General features: G+C 61.4%; 1 protein-coding gene across 1 annotated transcript; it reads right to left on the reverse strand.

Moving 5' to 3' along the window:
• Window positions 1-6,342: 6,342 nt before the first annotated feature.
• Window positions 6,343-17,791, reverse strand: MKNK2 (MAPK interacting serine/threonine kinase 2). The gene is made up of 14 exons (XM_068174174.1): window positions 17,648-17,791; window positions 17,367-17,553; window positions 15,356-15,437; window positions 15,109-15,210; window positions 14,889-14,986; window positions 13,876-13,955; window positions 13,325-13,398; window positions 13,141-13,245; window positions 12,749-12,804; window positions 12,343-12,438; window positions 10,625-10,819; window positions 10,369-10,533; window positions 10,223-10,266; window positions 6,343-9,977 (listed from the first exon to the last, which is right to left on the reverse strand). The coding sequence occupies exons 2-14, from the start codon at window positions 17,412-17,414 to the stop codon at window positions 9,710-9,712; spliced, it is 1,413 nt and encodes a 470-aa protein (XP_068030275.1). The 5' UTR covers window positions 17,415-17,553; window positions 17,648-17,791; the 3' UTR covers window positions 6,343-9,709.
• Between the last annotated feature and the right edge of the window lie 4,135 nt (window positions 17,792-21,926).

A 21,926-nucleotide genomic window follows, 5' to 3' on the forward strand; every position in this document is an offset into this window, starting at 1 on the left:
CCGGGCACGGGGGGAGCGGCGGAGGCGGCGGCGGGGCGGGGAGAGGGCGTGGGGCGGCGGGCGGGGCCGGCACGGAGGGGGAGGATGGAGGGCGATGCGAGGGGGAGCGAGGGGTGATACCTAAGGGGATGATGATTCCTGAGGGGGCGATCCTTGAGGAGGATGAAGGTCCATCCCTGAGGAGCGCTTCTGGAGATGAGGGGGCGATCCCTGAGGGGGCTGAGGGACGATCCCTGAGGGGCTCTTTTGAGAGTAAGAGGGCATTTCCCTGACGAGCAGCAGATGGGAGCAATCCCTGAAGGGCACTTTTGGGGCAAGAGGGGATGAGACCCTGAGGAACCAGTGTGGAGGAATGAGGGAGGCAGTTTTGGTGGGCGATCCCTGGGGACAGTTTGGGGGATGAGGGGACGATCCCTTAGGGAGAGTAAGGGGATGATCCCTGAAGGGCTGAGCCCTGAAAAGGATGGGGACTATCCCTGAAGGACAGTCTGGCTGACAAAGGGGGCCACCCTTGAGGTGGTGAGGGTCAGTCCCTGAGGAACGGTTTTGGGATGAGGACGTGATCCCTGACGGGGAGTAAAGGCATGATCCAAGAGGGAATAATCCCTGAGGATGATGAAGGGCCAAACCTGAGGGACAGTTTTGAGGATAAGGGAACATTTCCCTGAGGAGCAACGTGGAGGGGGCGGCAAGAGGAGCAGTCCTTGAGGGGCTGTTTTGGGGATGAGGGAGCAGTCCCTCAGGAGGATGAGGGCACATCCCTGCGGTGAAAGGAGGAGGAGCAAGGAAAAGGGAGTGATTTCCCGAGGAGCAATAAGGGGGGCAGGAGGTGCGGGAAGCAATCCCTGAGGGGCAGTTTTGAGGGATAAGGTTCCCTGAGGAACAGTGTGGGGGAGTGACAGAAGCAATCCCTGAGAAACAGGTTGGAGATAATGGCTATTCCCCAAGGAGCAACGTGAGGGGGGTCAAAGGGGAGCAATCCCTGAGGAGCAATTTTGAGGGATAAGGGGAGCATCCCTGTGAAAAGGGTTATTCTGAGGAGGATGAGGGATGAGGGAGCCCAGAGAGCAGTTTGTGAAGGGATGAGAAATGGGGGTGCAATTCACAGAGAAGAGGTTGAGAGTTAAGGGGCTGAAGGGGGGCAGTGCTGGGGGTGAGGAGCCAGGGAGGTTTGGGCCGTGTGGAGGTGAAGGTGAATTTGGGGTTTTCCCTTCATGATCCCACACGCCAGCCATTCCTCTGCAGCAGACCCAGGCCTCCAGCATGCCTAGGCCCCTGCTTCATGCCTAGCAATTCCTCCCAATAATCAGAGTTACTGGCTGCTGCTGCCGACACAGGCCTGGAGCACCACAGGACACCACATTACCAGGCCCACCACAGGTGTTGCCCTGCACAAACCTGGGAGCCACAGCACCCTGGTCCCTCACCTGCTCATGTCCTGTTGCTCCTGCTGGACCTGCTCAGCCAGAAACCACTGGCCAGTGTTGTCCCCACCGATGGCATCTCCTCTCCAGGCAGCACGAGGTGGAGATGGCGCGGGGGCAGGAGCCGGCTGCAAAGCAGAAGATTAATTAAGAGGCTGTGCCACTGCCTCGCTGTGATCTCAGTAACTGAACCGTTAAAGTGATTTATTCTTCGCAGGGTAATTACATCCCCCCTCTCTCTGTTATCCATCCCCTGATCTGTGCTGCACACACACCCGGTCAGGAGCAGGCCTGTGGTCCCTGAGTCTGTGTGCCAGAGGGGAGATGGCCTGGCTGCCCCTTCTGCTTCCTGTGCCTCGGCATTACAGCTTCTGTAGCACACAGAGACTTGCTGTTTGTGTGGACTGTGTGCTGTTTGTGTGGATTCAATGCTTCCAGACCCTCACACAGCTCTGGGATCTCCCTATGAGCCACTATGGCTGGACAGAGCAGTGCTGCTACATCACTGATTTTGACTGAGAGCCCAACCTGGCTTTGTATCGTGTTATCAATACCTGTTTCTGCTGCGTTCTGTGCTGTCAGGTTTCTTGCTGCATTTTTAAAGCTGCATTTCACATGGACAAGTTTGGGAAACTCCTATGCAGACCTCTTGTCCTAACAATCCCAGTGTAGGCAGGCATGACTAGGAGCCTTTAAAATCAGACAATCACAGAACCATAGAATCATTAACAGAAGAAAACATTTTTAAGATCAAGTCCAGCTGTTACCCCAGCATCACCACCATGTTCACCACTAAACCATGTCACCACATGTTTTTTGAACACTTCCAGGGCTGGAAACACAGCATTTTTTAGAGTATCTATTTAGAGTATTAGAAATAGTATTTTTTAGAGGAACAGTCCTTTTTCCTGTGAAATCTTTCATTTATTAACAATAACCAGGCATTCAGTACAGCCATATTCTCTCTTAAAACGCAGCATCCTTTACTCTTCAACACCATTTCCTCAGCACATCACTCCCCCCTTCGTAGCCCAGCTGCTTCCACAGATTTCAGCGTCACACTTTTCCCTCGGGGCCGTGCAGCCTGGCCGCCCGCCCGCTCGCTGCTCAGGCCTGTCCTGCTTGCGGATGTTCCTTTCGGGCCAGAAACATTAGAGGGAGCTGGAGACTCGCTGTGCCCGGCTGGATGGCTGGACGTGGCTGATGGCTGGCAGGAATGGCCTGTAGGCACGTCCCAGGCGCCGGGGGGTCACCGGCTGTGTCATCCCACACTTGCCCAGCTCCAGGAGTGCCACCGAGGGCTCCTGCCCTTCCTGGGAGGTGCAGGATCATCCAGCCCATGCTGGTGGTGGATGCTGAAGTTTCTTCACCATAGCATTCCCTGCTCCAAAATCCCAGCAAATTCATCCTCCACAAACTGTGGTGCCTGTGAAGGGTCGGTGTGCCTGCCAAGGGAGGACGGGTGCTTCTCCATCACCTGGGGAGAGGATTCTGCACCCGTTCAGTCCTGATCTTCCCAGCACCACCAGCCTGCTCTGTGCCATGCTCACCCTGCATCTGACACATCCTGGTTATTCAGCCTGTGGTAAACTGAATCAGGGTGATTTGTGTTGTGGCAGGAGCCAGAGGCTTAACTCAGGACCAGTGTAAGGAAACACAGCCATGGATCTCAAGGATAATGGATCTGTTTGGGACACTCACCATGGCGCTGTGAGATGGGGTGACAGGTTTGCTGCAGCGACCCAGCACCAACACCATGGTGATCAGTGGTGTGTTAGACCAGAGGAGTAAAAAGATGAGCGTCATACAGGAGACTTTACCATCCCAAAAATAAACCTGGGAACAAACACTCCTATAAAAGGCCTGGTGTCATTATTTCTGGGTCTGGTAGCCAACAGATTCCTTCAGAGATCAGGCACTGGGCAAAGGCAGTGCTGTTTTAGCTGGGCCATTCACAGTGGTGAACGAAAGCCTCACCCCAGCAGTAATGCTGGGCAGGGAAATCGCTGGGGTTCAGCTGGTGGGATGAAAGCTGACCCCATCCAGGGCTGGACATGAAGGGTCTCACAAGTCTATGAGCAGCTGGAATGAAACCAGAGAGACCAGAGTGCTCAGAGTTGGATAGCAGAGAACATCTGGCCTTTCTCCACCTTGTGAAGGCAGAAAAGAACATTTAGAATGTGTGCTCCAAGCAAAAGCTGGAAATGTGTGTTCCAAGCAAAAGCCGGGCAGACGCAGGTCTCCCCTGGCTGAGCAGCTCACCTCAAAGGAGGCATTTTAGGATGTAAGGAAGCTCCGAGGAAGACTGCATGGCAAAGACAGAGACATCCTGGGTGCGAGCCAGAGGAGGGCAAAGTGGGACCTGCCAAACCCCGTGCCTTAGCACCAAGCCTTGATCTAAACCTCCAGCCAGGTGAGAAGGTGACTCATGAGGCCCAGGGCCCACTCCAGCCATGGGACAGCTCTCCTGGGTTTTGGGAAAACCTGACCCTGCTCTGCTCCCACTGACCACAGCTCCCATTGCCCATGCAATTCCACCCAGAGCTGGAATCCTGTGGGAAAGCCAGACCTGCACCCCATGGCTCTCCAAAATACACACTTCACCATCCAAAACCACAAACAAGGCTGACCAAGGCCTTCTCCAGACAGTGGAGAAAACAGACATGCCATGCTGTGCCAGTGCCACCGAGGCTCCTGGTGCAGAGGGAGCAGCCACGGGAAACACAGGCAGGGCCAGACCTGTGTGCTGGGCTCTGCTGGGGTGCACATCCCTCACTCCCTGAGATGACTTCAGAGGGAGAACCTGCACACACCAGTCAAAATCACACCAAAATGACACATCCTACCGAAAAACCACCCCAGATGGTTGGTTTGGGTTGCCTGGATAGGAGACATGATTCTCTGCAAAATGCACAGGAGTTCTTTCTTTCTCTGCCCCATCCCAGAAAACATTTTAAAAGCACAAAAAGGAAAACTAAATATTTTTTTGATCCAAAGCAGCTGTTTTGCATCAAAACACACTTCACACCTTCCACTCTGCATTGCCCAGTGTGGGTTTGGGGTTCACTGATGGTTCAGGAGAGCAGTCTGGTCTGGGGAAATGCATGTTACTCACTCCAGGGTGTTTTTTTAGGCAGATGTTAGAATCAAAATGTTGGCTAATCACCCAAATCATCGTTTGTCACTAGCAGAGCTGGGCTCAGACCCAAAATACTGAGGACACTTCATCTTTGCTCCTGCCCAGCTGCCTCAGTGCCCTGGGCTGAAGCCAGATGTGACCCCACCAGCCACCCCAGTGCTGTGGCCACTCCGATCCAACCATGACCTGATGGCTCCGTTAAATCCTGAAGACAGGCGGGCTGGCACCAAGCCACCCCGTCACCCAAAGCCTGGCTGACCCCTACGTCAGCCAGGCCACCCCGGTGGCTCTGCAGTGGCCCCTTCCCTCTGGGCCAGCGTGGGCGGCATCGCGCTGCTCCTGCTGCAGGGCTTTCCTCCAAAGCAAATCCACTCCAGGGTATTTATAGCGCCCTTATCCCAGCGGAGCCTATTTTGGGCTGATGCTCAGGCACCAGAGCAGCACAGGTTATTTTAACCCAGCGCTGGGTTATTTTCAGAGCTGCCCTTCTCTGCACGTGCTCAGGAATGGTTTCCAACTACCAGGCACTTTCTGGAGTTGGGGAAATTGGGAAAGGGGGAGAAGAGGGACCATGTGAAGGAATTTCAGAGATTTAAAGTTAAACCAGCATCTGCAGCAATGCTGCCTTTGATACACCTGTCTGGGATCCACCTAGAATCTTGGAAGGAGGATTGTCTGTAGGATAGCTCTTGAGCAAAAGGCAGGAGGGGAAAGATTTCTGGAGCACACAGCTGAGGGCCCAGTGATGGTGAAACAACATGCAAGAGATGAAGAAGAGCCAAGAGCTGGATGCTCCTAAAATGTCCAGGGTCACCAGTTGGTGGCCCCAGGCCCAGGAGGGAGCAATGGCTTTGTTCAACAGAGGCAGGAACAGCACCATGGGATGGGACATGCTCCTCATCCTCAGCATGGAAAGAACCCCAGCTCTGTTCTCACCACATGCCATCCTGGAACAAACAGGGAAGGGAGGCTTCTGGAGCCATCCTGCCCTGATCCAGATGCTGCAAGAAGCAGCTGCAGCATTTACCAAGCAGTGAGTGTGGATTCTCCGCAGTGTTGCAGTGAGGCTCTCTCAGCTCAGAGCTGGGAGCAGCAGCTGGTCCATGGCAGAGCCCACAGCCCATTCCCCAAACCAGGGGTGCCACGGATGGGGTTCTTCCAGGGCAGCAGCACCATGGCAATAGCATCTAGAGGGATCCAGCTCCATCCCCCAGCATAGCAGCAGGGCTGGAGAAGTCAAGATTTTAAAGCTTTTTTTAATTCCACAAGGTCTTGCCTTGTCCATCTAAGAAAGTTCAGCAGGGCCTCTACAGTCTTTTTCCCACACCCTGATTTCCAGCCTCCAGTCCCCACTACATTCCCTATCCCACCACACTTTCCTCTTGCCTGTGTCCCCCTCTGCCCCCTGACCCATGGAGGGGTGGGGGTGGATGTGCCAGGAGCATCTCTGGGGGTGGCAGGGCAGTCCCAAGGCCACTGGGTGCAGCTGGCAGGGAGCACAGCCCTGCCCCACGACCTCCAGCTCCCACTGGGATTGAGAGGATCACACCATCCCGCTGGGAAAAGTGAGTCAGGGCCTGAGCCACTGCCAGCCCCTATTCCTGGCATCCCACCCCAGCTGCACTCCCAGCCCCCCTGGGAAGGGAAGGCAGCAGGCTGGGAAGGATCAAGTGAGTTGGGAAGGATAATGGGGAAAGGACCCCCTGGATGGAGTGCCACCCACCTCCCCAACCCCCCCATCCAACATGCCCCCTCTGCCACAGCCACCTGCCCACCATATAGGTCTCAATGCATTTTTATTAAATTCTTACAAAACAGAATACAAAATTCTGGCATCAACAATTGTTATAAAGGAAAACTTCAATTCAGCTGTATCAGGTCACCTGGTACATACAGTAAAGTGCTTCTTTTTGTGTGTTTGTTTTTTTTTTCTTTTTTTTTTGTTTTTGTTTTTTTTGTCCTTTTTTTAAAATATTTTCATTTTTATTTCCCAGCCAGCCCCTGAGCAGTGGCTGCTGTTGCACAAACCAACAGTGCGTTAACGTGACTCTTGTTGAACCAGCTTTGGCAGTCTTCATCAATTGTAAAGTGGAGAAAGATTCTCCAGGTTTGATAAAAAAGAGTTAGCTTCACAGTAAACGTTTCTAACCAGTTCTAAGTCGAGTTAGTTGGCTGGAGGAAGGGTGGGGGGGAAGGAGAGGAAGCGAAAACACTTAACATTTCCAGCTTAAAAAAACAAAAAAGAAAAAATTTTGAAGTTGGTTTCCAAGATAGATGCTCTATGGGGGGGAAAGTTTGAAAGAGGAAGAGGAGGAAGAAGGGTGCTGGCGAGAGGGGGTCGCTGGTGCTGGACCACGGGAGCATCTGCCTGGAAACCGCCCCGGGAGAGGATGTCTGGCCCTGGCACAAGGGTGTCCCCAGCCATGCCTGCCCCGCCAGGGCACCTGTGGGTGCCCAGTGCTGCCACCAGCCAGGCTGGAGGTTTTCCAGTCAATTCCTGGCTCTTAGAGGCATTTAAAGATTCTCTACCAATGCACCGACCCGGCCTTGGGTCACCCCCGAGTACCACGCCAGGAGCGCCGGGTCCACACCAAACCCCACCCAAAATGCAAAGCCGAGCCCAGGACGAGCTCGATGCTCCCAGCACATCCTCCAACTCCCACAAACTCCCACAGCATCTTCTGGCTGCACATCCCCGGCCGAGGACACCCACGGGCCTTCCCCAGAGTGTGTGGTGTACTTATATTTATATAGATATAAAAGAGATCGCTCTTATGCATGGGGGAAAAGGGGAAACTCAGTTTGCCAAGAAAAGCAGCATGGGGGACAGATACATTTTGGAGACATCCCCCTGCCATCCCCTTCCCATGATTTTTTTTTTTTGTTTTTTTAAAAAAGGCTGCAGCGTGCAGCATCAACGATAGCTTCACAATACCAGCTCAAGGCATCGCGTACTGTACATCATTCAAGTATTTCTTAATATAAGACAACAAGGAATTATCTACAACTGATAAAACAAAATAAGCTATAAAAAGTAACAACGTACAATCAAGATGGATTTTTTTTTTCTTTTTGTTAAAGGAGGCCTCTCCAGGGTGTCCTGGTGCCTGCAGGGAGGGTCTCCCCTCACCACTGCCTTGCTCCTCCCCACCCAGCACAGTGGGACTGGGGACACACAGGGGAGAGGGAGATCACAAGTGTGAGGCAGTTTTGGGGGTGGGATGGGGATGGAGTCACCCTCCCCAGCCCCCCATGGTCAGCAGAAAGGCTGGGAAGGGTGAGAGAAGATGGCCCCTGCCCTAAACTCCATCAACACCCGACATCATCATCTCCCAAGATAACTCACACACACCTCCCTGAAACAAAAAACAACATATATTGCATAGTATTGCTGTCAGCAGTCTTAAAATAAAAAGGAGAACTTTCTTTTTTGTTTTTTTTTTTTTCCAGAGACAGTGACTGTCTTCAGCTGAAGACCCAGGGAAGTCTGTTCCCCAGCTCAGAGCTCCCAAACCCTCACCTGTGCACACAATGGGCCGAGGCTGCTTTTGCAAAATATAAAGCTCCAAGCACTGAGTCAGAAGGGACAGGAGGAGGCTATGAAGGGGGCAGTGCCCTCCCAGTGGGATGGGGGCTGGCAGCGGGCACAGCTTGGTGGCACAACCCCAAGCAGTGCCTATGGCAGGGAACAGGGGGTGTCAGGGGGATCTGGAGGCCGGTCTGGCCCTGAGCACAGACCCAGAAACCAGCCAAGGGCCTTGCCCCGACTCAGCATCCCGAGTCCTTCCCACCCCGAAGCGAACGCCAAGGAAAGGACAGCGCCATGCACGCCTGACCACACGTGAGCAGGGATGCACGTGCATGACCACCCACACCAGCGCTCTCCCTGCTGAAGACCCTGCTGCTCTGACCCCACACCTTCCAGCCCCACATCCCGAGCTTATTCCCAGGCTGCTCCCCTGTGCCCTAGCCTTTGGGTGCTGCTACCAGCCTGGCTGCTCACCCACTGGCACCCCTGGGGCATTGGGCACCCTCTGTGCCCCCCGACCCTCCTGCCACGGAAGCCTCGGGGCCAGCCTGAAGCCACGGCAGGTCTCACTGTCCTGCAGCAGGTCCTGATGCTTTTTAAGGGGGTCCTTGTTTTCCACAGAGCACACAATTCCCAGAGAGTGTTTCTGGCTGCTCTGGCCACCCTGAAGACCTCATACCCCATGCACATCCCCAAGGGCACAGCCACCAGCCCTTCCAAAAGCCGGGGTGCAACACCTGACCTGGCACAAGAGCACAGCCCTGGATGCCCATGCATCCACCAGGGAGCCGCCAGCCGGAGCGTGGGAGGAAAGGAAGACATTTCTCCATGCCCTGTAGAGAAGCACAGCTGGCAGTTTAAAATCAACAGTAATTAAAAAAGGAAAAAAAAAAAAAAAAAACAAAGAGCAAAAAGAAAAAGGGGTGAATAGCTTATTCTGGAAGCAGGAGAGCAGGAGGCCAAGGAGAGAGGGTGGGTTGGGTGCTGCTCCCTTGCTGGCACCGTCTCTCCTCAGCCCGAGCGGTTCCCTGCACTGTGTCCCCCTGGAGCCGAGCTGGGGACACCCCCGAGCACAGGACAGAGGGGCTCCCCACACCTCCCACACCCGGGAGGTGCCTCCCAGACCCCCACAAAGGGGTTTTTGTGGGATCTACCCCAACACTGGAGAGAAACCTGCAGCTCTGAGGGGAGGGACGAGGTTAAAACGCAACTCCCGTTGTTGAAAACGCGACCGAGGGTCTTTTGTTCACAGTATGAAATGAGCTGAAATCGTCAAAGCAGCCGCGGATACAAAGAGTCCTTTGGTGTCAGGGAGGGGGAAAAATGTCAGAGGAGAAACCAAGAGCCGGGAAACAAAAGTCCGTGTGTCTGTCAGATGTCCTTGAGTGTGCCCTGGGTGAAGCAACCTCACACTTGATTTAATACCTTTAAAAAAAAAAAAATCTTAAACAAACCCTCCCACCCCCAGACCTACAAGATCAGCAAAACCTTGGAAACCAGCCACAGGGACGAGTCCTGATCTTGTCACTAGCCAGAAACAGTGGGGTCAGGGAGGGAAAGGGGCAGAAAGAAAGGAGAAGGGGGGACATGGGGTACAGCAGGTGTGAGGGGCACCACTCAGGCTTGGTCGGCCACCAGGACCAGCGGGGCCACCAGGTGCTGCCCAGAGGCCACTGCCTTGGCCAGGCTGCTCTTCTGCCGCCGCTTGGCCAGCTTGGACTCGGAGGGGGGGGAGAGCTGCATGGCCCGTGAGGTAGCTTTGATGATGATGGGTCGTGCTTCCTCCTCCGCCTCTTCCTCCTCGTCCTCATCATGCCGTGTCAGCTGGCGGTTGACAGCGATGGCCTCAGCAGCAAAGGAGGTGAGCTCTTTGGCACTGCTGTTCCTGCAGGGGAGGCAGGGGCTCAGGGGGGTGTGGGGGGCTGGAGGGAGGTCAGGATCAAATATCCAGGTGTCCCTCCTCACATGCTGGCCGTGCCAGGCACCAAAAATTAAACCCAAAGTGGCAGGGCTGCCCAGACACAGAGTCATGGCAGAGCCCCCAAAAAGCAGAAGGAACAGACAGTAGTGCTGAGGAGTGGAGTCAGGATTCAGGGGGCTGGCGGGTGTCCCAGGGCAACCCACACTCACCTCTGCAGGATGATGGGGGTTGGCAGGGTGTTATCCGGGGCACACTGCAAACAAAATGCAGCCAGTGAGAGCCAGGATTGTGCAGGCAGGTGTTCCCCACCCTGGATATTGGGAGCAGAGAGAGGGGAGGGGACACCAACACTCACCCCCTGCACCCAGGGGTGCTCCAGGACCTGGGCTGCGCTGAGCCGCTTCTTGGCATCTCTCACCAGCAGTTTGGAAATGAGGTCTTTGGCTCCGAAGGAGATATGTGCCCAGTCCTTGTCAGGAAACTCATACTTCCCCTCCTGGATGCTCTCAAAGAGCATGTTCTGAGTAGGGGGAGAAATAACAGGGGCTCAGCCAGGAGTGCTGCAGCCGAACTGGGGGTGGGTTTGGGCGCCGCTGGGGTCCCCCACTCACCTGGCAGGTGTGGCACGCCTCACCCCGGTCCCAGCCGCAGTCAGAGCCGCAGTGACCCACAAAGGGGGGGTACCCGCTCAGCATGATGTACAGGATGACACCCAGGCTCCACAGGTCACAGCGCTTGTCATAGATTGAGGCCTCTTCGTTGAAGGCTTCCACCACCTCTGGGGCCATGTACTCGGCTGAGCCACACTGCAGGGACAGGCGAGGTGAGCCCTGAAGGGTGGGGACCTCGGGGCAGGGGGTGAGCCCTGAAGGGTGGGGACAGAAGGGGCAGGGGGTGAGCCCTGAAGGGTGGGGACAGAAGGGGCAGGGGGTGAGCCCTGAAGGGTGGGGACTGAAGGGGCAGGGGGTGAGCCCTGAAGGGTGGGGACTGAAGGGGCAGGGGGTGAGCCCTGAAGGGTGGGGACAGAAGGGGCAGGGGGGACTGGGAGGGTCCTGCCAGATCTCTGGGGCTGCACCTCTGAACAGAAGGTGCTCCCCAGATTTGCTCCTGCCACACCACCGTGCTGGGTTTCCCACCACAGAGGATGCCACAGACCCAGCTCTCTGGGATCACCCAACAGCAGATGACACCCCGAAGGAAAAAAAAAAAAAAAAAAAGCCTAAAGGGTGCAACCCCCACGGCACAGCACAGCCGGACCCACAGGACCCACAGCGTTGTCAGCACCCAAGCGGGCCAGCGGGGCAGGCCCAGAGCCTGGGAGCGGCCACAGGCCACGGTGGGACGAGCCTGCCGTGCCTGTTCCTCCGCCTGACCGTGCCTGTTCCCCGGCCCGGCCCAGGCGGAGCTGCCGCGCAGGATCCGGGGCGGGAGGAGTTAACGCTGTGCGGGGAGAGGCAGAGCCGGCGGCCCCATTCCCCCATCGCTCCAGGGACTCTGGGGCTTTCCAGCACATGACCCGCAGCCCACACAGGCCCCGTGACCAGGGGAGAAAAGAGCTGCAGCCAGCAGATAATCGCCCCGTAACGCGAGGCCGCCTGACGAGGGGCCTCTCCAGCCCCAGCAGCTGATGCCACCGCAGGAAAACAACCCCCCCCGCCCGATCCCGCCGGGAATGGAGCGGCCGTCCACGGGCTGGGAATGGGGAAACTCGGGGCACCCGGGGAACTCGGATCCCGCCCCGGGAGGAGGCGGCCCTGGAGGAAGGAGGGGGCCGGGGGGTTCTGGCCGCCGCCCCTGCTGTTGTGCACCCCGCACGGGCTCGGCTCCGCCGTCCCCGGCACGTTCGCACCCCCAAAAAACCGGGGTGCAGGGCGATACCCTGCACGGGGGGCACCTGCGGCTGGCGATAAGGGGAGCGCGGCTTTCTGCAGGAGACGGCATCTGTGCGACGCGGGGACGCCCGGGAGCTCTCGGGGTGTCCACCCTGCACCGCACTCCCGCAGCCCGGAGGCTCGGCCCCCCGTCCCTCGCCCACGAGGCGGGGAACCACGGGCCCCCCAGCCCGGTGCTGACCCAGTTCAGCCCGGCAGGCTCGGCGCAGCCGCCGCGGTGCTCGGGCTGTTGCTAAGGCTCACGGCAGCCCGGGCGCTGCGCCAGCCCCCGGCCCCCCCGCGTTATGTAACCGCATCTCCTGCCACGGCGGGGGGGACCGGGGACACGCAGCAGCAGCGACAGCAGCGACGAGCAGGGGGGTGTCCGTGCTCCTGGAGCCTGCAGGGCAGCTGGGAGACCCCGGGGACCCCACAATGTGGGGGGCTCGCACGCTTACCGGGGTGAGCAGCTCCGGAGTAGAGATGGGGGAGCAGTCACCGTTCAGTTTGATGCCACTTCCCAGGTCAAAATCGCAGATCTTCACTGGGGAGACCTGGGGAGAGGGGGAGAACGAGTGGTCGGTGACCCCCGCAGCATCCTCCAGGAACCAGAGCCGGCAGCCCCCCGGGGACCACAGCCGTGTTTTCAGGCCACAGCTGCTCAATGCCAGGTTGTGTCATGCTTCACACCACGCTGTGCTGTGGCATATGGCGTGTGTGTGTGTCCCTGGCAGGACCTGGTGGGCGTGTGTGCCCCTGGCAGGACCCTCCTGCACCCCCCATCTGAGGAATCACCCCATTGTGCCCACCCCGCCTTCCCCAGGCAGCACACCCTGCACCCAACCCTGGCTGCTCCCCGCTCACCTGGTCTGGGCTCTCACACAGGATATTTTCTGGTTTCAGATCCCTGTGTGCAATCCCTGGGGGCAAAAGAGCCAATGAGGGCAAAAATCCCCCTCCTACAAGACTGCTATAGTGTAAAGTCTGGGGGTGGCACAGGGACCCCTCCCTCCCCACCCCAAATCACTGCCTGCACCCTGGCAAAAGGCAAAACTTGCTGCTGGCCCTGAATCCCAACCAAACTGGAGGAACAGGATCTGCACCACAAAAAGCCTTGTGATGTAGCTGGGCCTGACCTTGCGTGCTGGGACGGGCACTGTCCCCTGGGCAGGAGGATGGGGGAGGCAGTGACACCCCCGGGAGGGCCCAGCGCACCCCAGGGTGTCCTCAGTGGCACCTGGGGCGTCCCAGCTCACCTTTGTTGTGCAGAAAGTGCAGGGCACTGGCGATATCCTTCACCACCACGCTGGCCTCCAGCTCGTTGAAGTGGCGTCTCCGGTGGATGTGGGTCAGGATGGAGCCTGTGGCCAGGTGAGAGCAGAGCTGGGGCTCGTGGGGGTCCTGGTACCCCAGCTCCCCCCACCCGGGGGCTGCACTCACCTCCCCTCATCTTCTCAAACACCAGGTAAAACCTCTCCTCCTCCTCGAAGAACTCAATCAGCTCCAGGACATTTCTGCAGGGACCATGGCATCAGTCCAGCATCCCCCCAAAACACCTCCTGTGTCCCCCCCACAGCCCCATCCAGCACATGACCCCGAGAGGGATGCAGGATGGGAAAACTGGGCTTGCAGTGATTGAAACCACACGGCCAGGGCCCCCCTGGCCGAATTCCAGGAGGGAGAGGGGCTTGCAGCGCCCGGCTCCACTCCTCCCTAATTGCTCACAGCCCCTCCTGGCTCGCTGGCCCGCCCCACACACAGCCCCGCTCAGCAGCAGGGGCTCGGCTCGGCTCCAACTTGGCCACCGAGGCCCTGTCGTCATGGCAAACCACTGAACGTCCCGTCCCCTGTGGATGCTCCACCGTGGCCAGCGGGGTCAAGGGGAGGGAGCGTGGGCAGAGGGCGGCCTGGCTGTGGCCCATGGGTGTCACGAGCATCAGCTGGGTCTCAGCCCACTCCCCGTGCCCACAGTGGGGGATGCCTCGCCGTACCTGTGTCCCTGGCACTGATAGAGCATCTCCACCTCCCGGAAAACCCTGCTCCGGATGTGTCCCAGGCGCTTCTCTATGATCTGGAAGGCAAAGAGGGGGAGGCTCAGCGCTGCCAGGGAGGGGCCGGGGCACCCCTGCCCCTCCAGCACAGGGACCCGCGGGGCCGGGCGGGGCTCGGGCAGCAGAACAGGCTGTTCCTGGCGCTGGTGCCAAGCGGCAGCGCCGTGCCAAGCCGCTCCCTCCGGGGCCGGGGCCAGCAGAGCTCCACGTGATGCTGGAGCAGCGGCGCAGCAAAGGGCCCTATGCCCCACTGGGCGCTGGCACAGCGGGGCTTGCTGGCCGTGCCAAGGGTGGACAGGGGGACACCCCACGCGGTGGGGAGGGCAGATGGGCGCTGTCATCGCCCTTTGGGGCACACAGAGCACTGCACCACCACAGCCCTGCCTCAGTTTCCTCTCTGGGGCACCCAAAGGCCCCTATGGAGTGATGGGGGAGGCAAAGCTCCCCCAGCATTTGGCAGAATTTTGACACAGGGCCCATCCCAGAGCCCCCGTGCCACAGCTCAGAGTCTGTGGGGTGCAGGGCCACGGCACCACCATCCCTGATGCCAAAAGCTCACTCCAGCCTCCTCCTGGACCCGCATGAGAGAGACCTCCCTGGAGTGAGCAGGGGGTGAGCACCCTGCCAGCTCCACGTGCTCCTGTCTGCCCCAAGTCCCCAGACGCATCCCAAGTGTTAATTTAGTCTCTGGCCTGCCCTCATTGACAGAGAGAGGAGCGTGGCTAAGGGGATCACCGAGGACCCCGAGCTGGATGGTGGCTGACATCGGTGAGCCATCACCCCTGCCACATCCCTGCCCCTCTCCCTTCCCTCCCGTCCATAGAGCCGCAGTCCTGGGCCAGCACCGGATAGTCCTGGGAGCTGGGACAGCCCCAGATGTGGAGGGCAGAAATGGAGACTGAGGCAGGGGGTGGGAGGAGGGCGGCTCTGAAGCCCCAGCAGCGGAGCTTTACCTTCACCGCGTACTCCTTGTTGGTGATGAGGTTCACGCAGGACTGGACTCTGGCGTGGGCCCCTTCTCCCAGCACCTCCTCCTGCAGCTGGTAAACATCTGGCAGGGGAGAGGTCACCTGAGCTGCCGGCCCCACTGCACACAGCCTGGGGACACCAGGAGGGCCCAGCCCTGCCCCAGGCCAAGGGGAAGCCCTGGGGTCCCCGAGCGGCCCCGCTCACCTTCGAACCTGCCGGAGAAGCTGTCAGTGGCTCTGCAGCGCTTCTTCTTCTTGTTCCTTTTCTTGGCATCGGGGATGTCGATGGGTTGACTTGAAGGCATGTCTGTGCCAGAGCAAAGCCACCCGTGTCAGCCATCCCTGTCCACCCACAGCTCCCCCAGCACCGCCAAGGCTGCTCCCAAAGCCTTAGGGCCAAAATCCCAGGGGCAGGATGGGAGGAGCCCTGTGAGGAGGCACCCGAGACTCACCAGGACGGGGCGGGCACTCGAAGTTGAAGACGGGCTCCAGGTGGTTGGACTGGTCGAACTCCAGGTCAAAAGGGTTTTGCCCCTGTGGGAGCCAAGTGCAGGAGTGAGGTGGCAGCTGCTGGATCAGCCATCATCAGCTGCCACCCTGAGCCCAGCACAGACACACAGTCCAGCGTGCTCTGGCTCCTGGGACACATTCTGCTCACTGCCCCATGGTGCAGGACACCAGCTCATGGTGGGGCACGGCAGAGCTCCAGGGAGAGCCAGAGGATGAGGAAGAAGGCTTTGACCACATCTCCTGATGGGGACGGTGCTGCAGGGTCACTCCTCCAGCCAGCCCCAGGCCAGCACATGGGGGATGATGAGAGGGACCGCAGCCACCCACAGCAACCCAACCCCAAATCTCCACCCAAACCTGAACCACAGTGAGCTAGGAGGGGGAGGAAGAGAAGTCACAGGGCAAGACAGGCTCCAGAGCCACCCCTCCATGTCCTCCCAGCTCCCTGCAAGGTCACAGGGGCTGGAGCCTGCTCTGCCCTGCTCCAGGGGACATCGTGTCCACCGAGCTGTGGGATACCCCCGACCCGGCAGGATCGGGCCTCACTCCAAACCCTCCTGCACCCCGGGATCCATGGAGGGCATGGGACCCGCTCCTTCCCCCACAGTGAACCCCAGCGGCACCCGAAAGGACATGGGGACCCTCTGCTTCCTGCTCCCCTGAGCCACCCATGGGATGGGGCAGTGCTAGGGGCAAAAGGGCCCCCTCCTCCCCAGGATTATGAAATCTGTTTGGGTGGAGGTGGCAGCTCCAGCGGCGTTCCCAAACCCGCCCGGTGCCCGGGCCGGCTGCCAGCCCTAGCACGGCCAACCCTGGCCACCGCCAGAAACTCCCAGAAGGCGCCTGTTTACTGCAGCCCTGGGGGGGGGCCGGGGGTCCCCAGCGCAACGGAGGGCAGGTTCACACCAGGAGCACGCCCCCACCAAGCACCACTTTGGATCCCCGGGACCAAAACTCTCCTGTGCTGCATTTTCCCAGCTTTCCTCCCCCTCAAAACCTGGATTTGGGGAGCGCAGCATCGCCCCGCAGCTGCTGCCCCCCGGGATGAGCCCCGGCAGGATGGGGGGTCCGAGGCCTCCGGGAGAGGTACGGGGTGTACAGGGGGGCAGGGGAAGGACGGGGGGGGCACTAGGGGACCAGGGGGCCCTGCCAGCTGCCGCAGCACTGCCACACAAAGGTCTGGGGGATGGGAGGCTGCGCACGGGCTCCATCAGCACAGCCGAGGTGTCCCCCCCCTCCATCCCAGCCACCGCGGGGGGACACAAACCCCGGCCAGAGGCCACCCGAGCAGGAGCGGGGGTCGCTGCCTTGAGGGGCCGGGTTAGGGGGAGCCCCCCACACCCCGGAGCTGGAGCGAAACCGAACAAAGGACCCCCCAGCCCACAGCCAGGAGGCGGCTCGGAAAGGGGGGAACCGAATGGAGCGGGGTCACAGCGACGCCCCGCACCCCCGAGGTGACAGCGGCAGGTGAGGGGGGGGGGGGTGACGGGCTCGGGCTGGGGGTGCCCAGGGCATCCCGGGATCGAGCCTTGCTGCGGGATCGAGCCTCGCACGGTCCCAGCGGGCCGGGCCTGGGGAGCCCTGAGACCACCCCCACTTCGCTGCCGGACCAGGACCAGGGGTGCAACTGGGCGGGGGGAGAGTGCAGCCAACCCACCCGCAGGGGATCCCCGCGGGAGCTGCAGCATCCCAGCGCCCACCCGAGGCATGGGGGGGAGACACTGACCCAGCCCCCGGGAGCACCGCGACCTCCGGGACGGGGGGACAGGGGGGTCCCCCTGCACGGTTTGGGTGGCAGCGCCCCCGGAGCTCCTCAGTTTGGGGGGTGTCGGGGGTGGGGCAGGAAGCGGCCGGGCCCCCTCCGTTGCCGGGCAGGGGATGCAGCGATGCAAGCGCACCCCGGCCCTGGAGCCCCCCAGAGCATCCCCGTGGGGGCGGGGAGCAGCCCCTTACCTTGAAGGAGCGGTGGAATCCCGGGATCTCTGATTTCTTCTGCACCATCTTGCTGCGGGGGGGTGCGGGGAGCGGCGTTGCTGGGAGAAATTATGGGGGGCGGCAAAATAAAAAAAAAAAGGGGATGGGGGGGAGGGAGGCGGAGGGACGGGCAGAGCCGGAGGGGAGTCCGGGGGGTGGCCGAGACCTGCGGGGAGAGGAGGGGGGGGGGGGTGTCAGGCGGTTGCGGCCCCCCCGGATCCTGCCCGGTTCCGCCCCCGAGCCCCCCGGGCCGGGCTCACCGGCGCGGCCCCGCAGAGCCGCCGCTGCTGGTGGTACCGCAGCCCGCACCGCCGCCCGCTCCGCTCCGCGCCGCTCCGCCGCCGCCGGGGGGGGACGCGCCGCCCCCGCCCCCGCCGCCTTTATAGGCACGGCCACGGCCCCGCCCCGCCCCGCCCCCGGCCCCGCCGACACCCCCCCGCCGCGCCCCGGGACGGGGACACCCCGCCGGGGACACTAGCGGCCACCCCGGCCATACAGACACCCCCGCCCAGGGTCACAACAGCCCCCCGGACACCCACAGGGAACGCGGCCCCCCCCGGGGACACAAAAACCCCTCCCCGGGCACCCACCGGGACACAAACCCTGCCCCCCCCGAGGACACAGTCCCCCCTCCCCGGGAACGCAAACAACCCCCCCGGGACACCCCAGAGCCCCGGGCACAGGGACAGAAACACCTCCCCCAGTGCACCCCCAGCCCCCCGGACACAAACACCCCCCGTGCAGCACCGGGGGACACAAACGCCCCCCTGGACACGCAAACAGCCCCCCCCGGACATCCCAATTCCTCCTGGAGACACAAAGACCCCCCCGGGCACTCACCGGGGAAACAGCCTCCCTAAGGGGACACCCCGAACGCCCCCCGGGGCCACCCACACCCCCTCTCCGGGCAGCTACCCGGGACCTCACCCCCCTGGATTCCCTCTGGGGACACCGCACCCCCCTCAGGTACCCCGTCGCTGCACCGGGGCACCCTCTGTGCTGCTCCGGGAACCGGGCCCCCCCCCCCGGCACTCTGCTGTGGTGTGGGGGAGGCTGGGGGCATTGAAGGGTCCCTGCACCCCCCTACCTGGCACCCCCTGTGCTGCACCGCTTTGCCACCCCCCTGTGCTGCACTCAGGTACAGGGACACCCCCCTGTCACCCCCCTGTGCTGCACCCATGGACAGGGGCACCCTCAGTCCCCCCCAGATTGCACCCACTGAGGGTGCAGGGGTGGGGGAGGGCAACCCCCACATCCCTGAGACCCCCCTGCACTATTTTAGGGGACAATGCCCCCCCAGGCACCCCAATTCCCCCCTCCCCCTTCAGACACACTTGGGCACAGGGATGGGGACAGGGACACCTCCCGGGGACCCCCCTGCACCGGGACAAGAACACGCCAGCTCCGTGTTCAGAACCTGGTGGCAGGGGAGTGGGGGCCCCCTGAGCCCCCCGCCCCACTCAGGACACGAGCGGGGCAGAGCTGAGCTCAGCCCCCCCTGCACGGGGGTGGTGGGGAGGCAAAGCAGAGTCACGTCCCTTGTCCCCGCGGGCCACCAGCGGCTCTGGGGAGCAGGGTCGGTATTAGGACCCCCCTCCCGGCGCGGTGACCCCGTGGGAGCCCCTCCCCACGCGTGTGTGCGACTGTCCCCCCCCCCCCCGCCCCGTGTGACGCCAGCGGGGGCTCAGAACAGACGCGCTCGTTGCGCGCAGCGGCTGCGCCGGGGCCGATGGCTGCGGCACCGCGGTGACTTCACCGCCCGCCCCGCGCATTGGCTGCGCCCGCCGCCGCCACGGCACCCCCGGATCCCCCCGTCACCGCCACGGCACCCCCGGACCCCCCTGTCACAGCCATCGGTGCCCCCGGATCCCCCCGTCACCGTCACGGCACCCCCGGACCCCCCTGTCAGAGCCATCAGTGCCCACGGACCCCCCTGTCACCGCCACGGCACCCCCGGATCCCCCCTGTCAGAGCCATCAGTGCCCACGGACCCCCCTGTCACAGCCATCGGTGCCCCCGGACCCCCCTGTCATAACCATCGGTGTCCCCGGACCCCCCTGTCACCGTCACGGCACCCCCGGACCCCCCTGTCACCGCCACGGCACCCCCGGACTCCCCTGTCACAGCCATCGGTGCCCCCGGAGCCCCCCCCCCCAGCAACGGGCACACCCCGGAGCCCCCCCAGTACTCTCGACACCCCTGGATCCCCCTGTCACAGCCACTGGCACCCCTGGAACTCCCCCATTATTGCCATCGGCACCTCCAGACCCCCCTCGCTACCGTCATCGGCACCCCCGGACACCCCCCCCTGCCACGGGACCCCCGGACCCCCCCTCGGCCATCGGCACCCCCGGACCCCCCTCACCGCCATCGGCACCCCCGGACCCCCCTCACCGCCATCGGCACCCCCGGAACCCCTCACCGCCATCGGCACCCCCGGACCCCCCTCACCGCCATCGGCTCTGCCCCCCCTCCCAAGCGCCGCAGCCCCCGGCCCTGCTCTGCCCCCCACCCTCCTCTCCCCCGCTGCTGGGGGGTGTTTGGGGGGGATGTGCATCGCCCCAAATCCCGGTGCCAGCCCGGCGTGGGGTCACCAGGGTGGGGTCCTGGCCACCCCCCTCCCAAAACCTGCCGAAATTCCTGCTCTTCCGGGCCCTAATGGCTCCTCCTGCGTCCCGCACAGCGCCCGCCCGGGCCTTTGTTTTTGGTGCTGCTGATGAGGGCTCCCCACTTATCCCGGACTGGGGGGGCTGCGTGGTGGTGCCCCCACTGCTGGGGGGTCCGCAGGGGGACAGGGACGGTCCCTTCCCCTCCTGGGGCTCCTGAGGAGCCACGCATTCCCAAATTGTGCCCGCCACCACGTAGGTCACGTAGGTCATGGAGCCGGGAGTGACAGGGCAGCACAGCCGGGGCCCACAGCCCTGGGGCCACCGGCCTGGCATGGGGGGACCCCCAGGGCTGGGCTGGGGGCTCACCCGGCCCAGGGGATCCCTGTCACCTTGTGGGAAGCTGGGGCAGCGGCAGCGTGTTCACCATGTGTGCCACGTGTGCTGTGTGCTGGCTGTGTGTTGTGTCCCCCGTGTGTCCCCTGCGTGCTCCCCACCTGTCACCGTGCCCTCTGTGCACACCCAGCGTGTGCTCAGTGCCCACCCCTGCTCCCGTGTGGCCCTGGTGTGACCTGGGCGTGTTTGCCCCCTGTGCTGGTCACACACACTCGGTGCACACTCAAGGGGAGGTTTCCAGCTGAGTGTGGCAGCAACGTTGGGCACAGGGACACCGGGACAGGCTCCTCTTCCCAAGGCTTCCCTTCCCCGTGCTGGTCCCGGTGGAATTGGCTGCCAGGGAATGTGCACAAAACCACACACGTGTGTGCAAGGCCAGAGCACGGGCCCAGGGGGTGTTTGCACGAACACACACACACGTACATGTGGTCATGTGTTGTTTTGTGCCTGCACACGTGTTCATCCCACTGTACCACCCGTGTTTCCCCCACAGGACCAGGGCTCTCCCTCTCCCCCTCTCCTGCTGGGCACAAGGTCCAGCCAAAATCCCCCCCTGGGGCCCAGCCTGGCCCCCAGGTCCCTGCACTGGTGGCTCCTGTTGTGGGGACACAAGTGCCCATGGACAGTGGAAGGGGCCAGTGCTGGCAGCTCACAGACCACAACTCAGGGCTTCCTAATGTTTTTTTCAGGGAAACGCGAATTTTGATACATCTGAGCCTCCTCTCTGCTCCTGATCACATCCAGCGTCCCAGGGGTGCAAACATGGGGCCGGCAGCAGCGAATTCCCCATGTGCCAGTTCCCCCCAGGATCTGCTGATGGTGAGCCCCTTGCTGTGTCCCCAAGGTGTCACCTGTCCCCACACCTCTGCGTTCCAGCAGGACACACAATCCTGTGGGGTCTCCAGGAGCTGTTGGAGCCCCACACTCCAAGACCGGCTGAGGGAAAACAGGAAAGTGAGCGGGGCTGTGCCGGAAGGCGGCTATTGTTGGCCAGGGAGCAGAGGGAGCGTCAGGGGCCGGAGGCATCGTGGCCACCCTGTCACCCCTCTGTGCCCTGAGCCACTCGTGGCTGCCCACAACCTCTGGATGTGCCTCAGTGTGGGCAGGCGGCTGCTCGGGGCTGTCCAGGGCTTCCCCTCCCACCTCACTGCTCTGCTTTGGAAGGGAAAATAAATAAAGTTCTTTTTTTTCCATGTGTTACTTCCCCGGCCCAAGGAGGGCCCAGCTTCCCGCCCCTGGAAGCAGGAGGATTTGGAACATTGGCTCTGTGTCAAATGAAAAAATCCTGCAAAAAACCTGGAATTTCCTGCTGGGCAGAAACCCGGAGGTTTGACACTCCTGGCGCTGGGGTGGGACAGGAGGGATGGGAGGGACGGGGAACAGGAGGGACACAGGGGACACCCCTGCCCCCCATGCCCAGGGCACACGCGGGCTCACTGCCCAGCTGGTTCCTGTGCTGGTGGATCCTCGATTTCCTCCTCACCTTGAAGCCACTGGGAGAGTTTTGGCAGCTCCTGCCAGGCCTCCAGTGCACCCC

This window comes from Anomalospiza imberbis, chromosome 27, assembly GCF_031753505.1.
Source record: "Anomalospiza imberbis isolate Cuckoo-Finch-1a 21T00152 chromosome 27, ASM3175350v1, whole genome shotgun sequence".
NCBI classification, from domain to species: Eukaryota; Metazoa; Chordata; class Aves; order Passeriformes; family Viduidae; genus Anomalospiza; species Anomalospiza imberbis.

Bases quoted from the DNA above. Each gene is read 5' to 3' on its own strand.
- MKNK2 (XM_068174174.1), bottom strand. From the start codon at position 17,414: ATGGTGCAGAAGAAATCAGAGATCCCGGGATTCCACCGCTCCTTCAAG. The intron at 14,987-15,108 runs GTGAGCGGGGCC...CTCCCCTGCCAG, and splicing joins CTTCTCCGGCAGGTTCGAAG to ATGTTTACCAGCTGCAGGAG. The intron at 10,820-12,342 runs GTAAGCGTGCGA...CTGTCCCTGCAG, and splicing joins CTCCGGAGCTGCTCACCCCG to TGTGGCTCAGCCGAGTACAT.